Raw genomic sequence first — 3,849 nt, 5'->3', positions numbered from 1 at the left:
CACTTCAGGCAGTCATTGACTGTAAAGGATTTGCAACCAAGTATTAAAACTGACTGTTTAATTGACGATTATGTTAGTTTGTCCAAATACTTATGAGCCCTTAAAGTCGGGGGACTGTGTGAAGAAATGGTTGTAATTCCTACACGGTTCATACTAGATTTTTGAAAAAAAAACCTTAAATGAAAGCTGAGAGTCTGCACTTTAAGCAGGTATTCATTGTTTCATTTAAAACCCATTGTGGTGGTGTACAGAGCCAAAATGACAACAATGTATCATTGTCCAAATAATTATGGACCTGACTGTATACCTGATATTTTATATGAAGTGATAAAGACCGCTCAAATGCATAAGTCAAGTTATGAATTGATATTTGGTATTCTGAGGACTTCCAATAACACACTTGCAGGGTAATTTGAATTTTGGTAAAAGAAGGCCGGATGCCTTGGGGCCATTGGAACAGGACAGTCTCATATCCATTACTGGTCTTGAAGACTCTGAAACCGATAGTGTTTAACCCAGGACAGAGCAACTGTACATGGAAAGACATAAATGGCAATGGCGAAAAGAAAAGACAAGAGGCAAATTAACAGTACAGCTGTACTGTGATATCACAGCAGCTGTTTTGATTCTGATCCCGATGCATCCATGAGGGGAATGAAGTGGGACAAACATTTATGTGGGATCCCACAGCATTCTTCTGAAATCATGAACAATCACATACAGTAGGAATATACTCCAGAGGTTCATTGTCCAGTAAAACTGTGGACAGACAGACCTGTCCACATGTCAGTAGCTGCAGTGTGGACAGCAGCAGGCCTGTGCACTCCCAGTCTCTGTCTTTCCACCGTCGTGGCACACGAGGCCGGCCCTACTTACCACCCCCCTCCTCCACTCCACCCTCTGTTAGTAAAGGCTCCAGACCTGCTGATGCTGATGTTGGGTGTAAAGTGATGAAGAGCTAGAGGATGAGGTAGTGAGCTCACCAGGGCCTAGCTGCTTTCCACACACACACATTCAGTCCAGCTTTTCCTTCTGGACCAGCTTGGGAGCATCTACAAAGTCCAGTCCATTAAAGAGGATGAGGCCGCCCGTCACCACGCTGGCTGTTCCCCAGAACAACACATAGGCCAGAGTCTCAGTCCACGTGTCACCTGACAGGGGACAGGAGGTCATACCAAGTCAGTTGAAGACATTTAAAACTAATTTGGCATCCCCTGTCAAAATATTGGGGGAACTCTACAATGATAGTAATTAGTGCATAGTGGACATTAATTCATTTTAAGATGATTTGTAGGTATGAAAATGCCTGTTAATTTGAGTTTCTTGCAGTTTTGTCTTACCAGCCATTAGCAGGCAGATGATACACATGGAGAATGCTACCACCATGACGATAGGCAACTAAAAAAGGACAAGAGTCACATTAAAGACATTGGAAAGAAAAAACTTTATCAATTTTCCTGAGCGCTTCTTACCGTCAGAAACTTCCAGTCTTTGGGGTCATGCAGTGGGGTGGACCAATCAGTTTCATCTACAGCATAGTTCCCCAGGAACAGATCAATTGAGTCCTGCATTAAAACAGACCAACTGTTTCAACAGTAATTCTTCTCTGCAGTTGAGAGTATCTCCAAGTGGCCAGCATTGACTACTCAGCTGCTCTGTGATTATTCATACTTCTGTCGAGTCAGCTTTAGGCAGTTTTGTTGTGTAGAGCTTCAGGATTTTTGTATGCAAGAAATGTCAGGGTGTATACTATAGTACCAAGAATTTATGGATGAGAGACGTGAGCTGACTGGACATACCGTAAAACTTCAATTAAAAGCCTAGTCCCAATTAAACGCACTCTGTCAGAGCTAAATCAAATGATTCATAATTGATGTTATTTGAAGCCTAATTTTTATACAAGTAATATTCATAGTGGTTTAAATAAACAATCTGATCGTATTTCCTATCTTTGCTGAGCAACAATTTTATGTAAAAGGAATTAAAAGCCTGTCCCATATAGACACTTGTCCTTAATATACCCCTGTTGAGTTCAGTGACTCAAGCAAATAATAGCCTGGGCTAGTAATTGATGTTTTACGATACTAAACCACCTCATCATGCATTGCAGCTCTTCAGCTTGTCCAATGGTGGACTGCAAGGCAGACAGTTTACGTTACTGAAAAAATGATGGCGAGTGACTCAACACTTAAATATTTAATACTTCCAATCTGCCTTTAAGCAAGACTGGAAAATATTAAATTTTGAGGAAGAGGTAATGCTGGTTTACATTTGTGATAAACAGTTTCCATTCAACGGTAGCTCAGACAGGTCATGTTGTGATTGATAGTCATGTTGGTCATGCTGGTATTCACAACCATAACTCTTTATTTAGTAGGCAGTATGTACAGACTTATAATATACACTCTCTGGGTCTCATTAATCAAACGTGAGCAGAACGAATTTGTGTGTAAACTGTTAGCAGAAGGACATTTATGTGCATTTCGGCATTCATTAATGTTATTAGCTCCGATCTTTTCGTAGGTAAAATCTACACCTTCTTCTGACAACTTTGTATTGTGCTCTATTATGTTCACAATACACAGATGCCTTTAAAACATGTAAGTTAAACATGGCAAGAGATTAGAAGTATAACACATTTAGCTCAATTAGTTGACAATTAGCGGACTTAAGCTTCCATTAGGTCTCTTAAAAATGAGAATGTGTTATTTAAATCAATCAATACGTGTCTTCTACATTTCTGTTCCCACTTTAATCAATGAGGAGCGAGAACTCTACAAATGTATCCTCTGTTTGAGTGGTGAGACGATGAGACTGAAGTTACTGACCAAACACTAAGCTATCAGTGATGGCTGTCAAAATGTACAGTGATTTAACACTGACAATAACACGTACATCACCGTACCTTGTGAGTTTGCTGTTGACTGCTCCAGTGGAGGCATGTGGCTGTTTCCCCTGACAGAGAGGTCTCTCCTACGATGCAAGCAATTCATCTGCAGCAGAGAGCTGAGACGAAGAGCCTCCTGTTGCTGTTGTGGGTTTTTGTTTGTACTTAAGCGTTTCTTTGCATCAAGTTTCATATCAAACCATTTTCATTTAACTTCTTAGATGGTTCTTACAACAGGGGACACAGAGTTGATGGCACCCATTACCTCCTTCCAGGCCTTTGATTGACCTGTCCCTGTCACACCACTACTAACAGAAGAAAATAAAATGTTTTTCTCAACCCCACTTCACCTAATAAACCTTCAATCTCAGCGTCAGAAAAGTTTTTCTTTTTCTCTCTCTCTCTTTTGTTTGCTCCATGTTCATAGGTCAACAGCATGAACCTATCCATAGTATTTATCACATCCTTATATGGTGGTCACTGGCTATTCATGGGTGGGGATGTATGCTAATTGCTGACTAGCAGGACCGCGCTGTCAATTTATGATTGATTGGCATTCATGAACATACACACTTGTCTATGATTAAGTCAGAGTTTCCGATGGGGTTCCTGAATCTGGTGTAGAGCTTAGATCGGGCCCAAAAAATCCAGCCCGGCCCGGCCCGAGCCCGTGCACGTTATGTCCGGGACCGGCCCAGCCTGTCCAATTAACTGTAATTACGGGCCCGAGCCCGATTTAAACCCGACATTTTTCAATAAGTTGGCTGTTATAATTAAGACTATTAAGCCACAATTCTTGTTATTTGAATGACAGAAATATAGGATCTTAATGAATGGCGCAACACGACAGCATGATTATGTAATAAAACAGGTGTTTATTTTAGGATCCAGGTGGTGAAGGGCTGTGCGCGCACAATGTTGCAACACTGGACGTGTGGAAAGGATGATGCAGTTATTCGGCA

The 3,849-nt window shown here is 41.1% G+C and overlaps 1 protein-coding gene across 1 annotated transcript; it reads right to left on the bottom strand.

Moving 5' to 3' along the window:
* Positions 1–220: 220 nt before the first annotated feature.
* Positions 221–3,828, bottom strand: LOC126391244 (phosphatidylinositol-3-phosphatase SAC1-B-like). The gene is made up of 3 exons (XM_050045880.1): positions 1,473–3,828; positions 1,341–1,398; positions 221–1,151 (listed from the first exon to the last, which is right to left on the bottom strand). The coding sequence occupies exons 1-3, from the start codon at positions 1,569–1,571 to the stop codon at positions 1,015–1,017; spliced, it is 294 nt and encodes a 97-aa protein (XP_049901837.1). The 5' UTR covers positions 1,572–3,828; the 3' UTR covers positions 221–1,014.
* Between the last annotated feature and the right edge of the window lie 21 nt (positions 3,829–3,849).

This window comes from Epinephelus moara, chromosome 6, assembly GCF_006386435.1.
Source record: "Epinephelus moara isolate mb chromosome 6, YSFRI_EMoa_1.0, whole genome shotgun sequence".
NCBI classification, from domain to species: Eukaryota; Metazoa; Chordata; class Actinopteri; order Perciformes; family Serranidae; genus Epinephelus; species Epinephelus moara.
The sequence above is the reverse complement of the archived record's forward strand: the minus strand, read 5'-3'. Positions and strand labels throughout refer to the sequence as shown.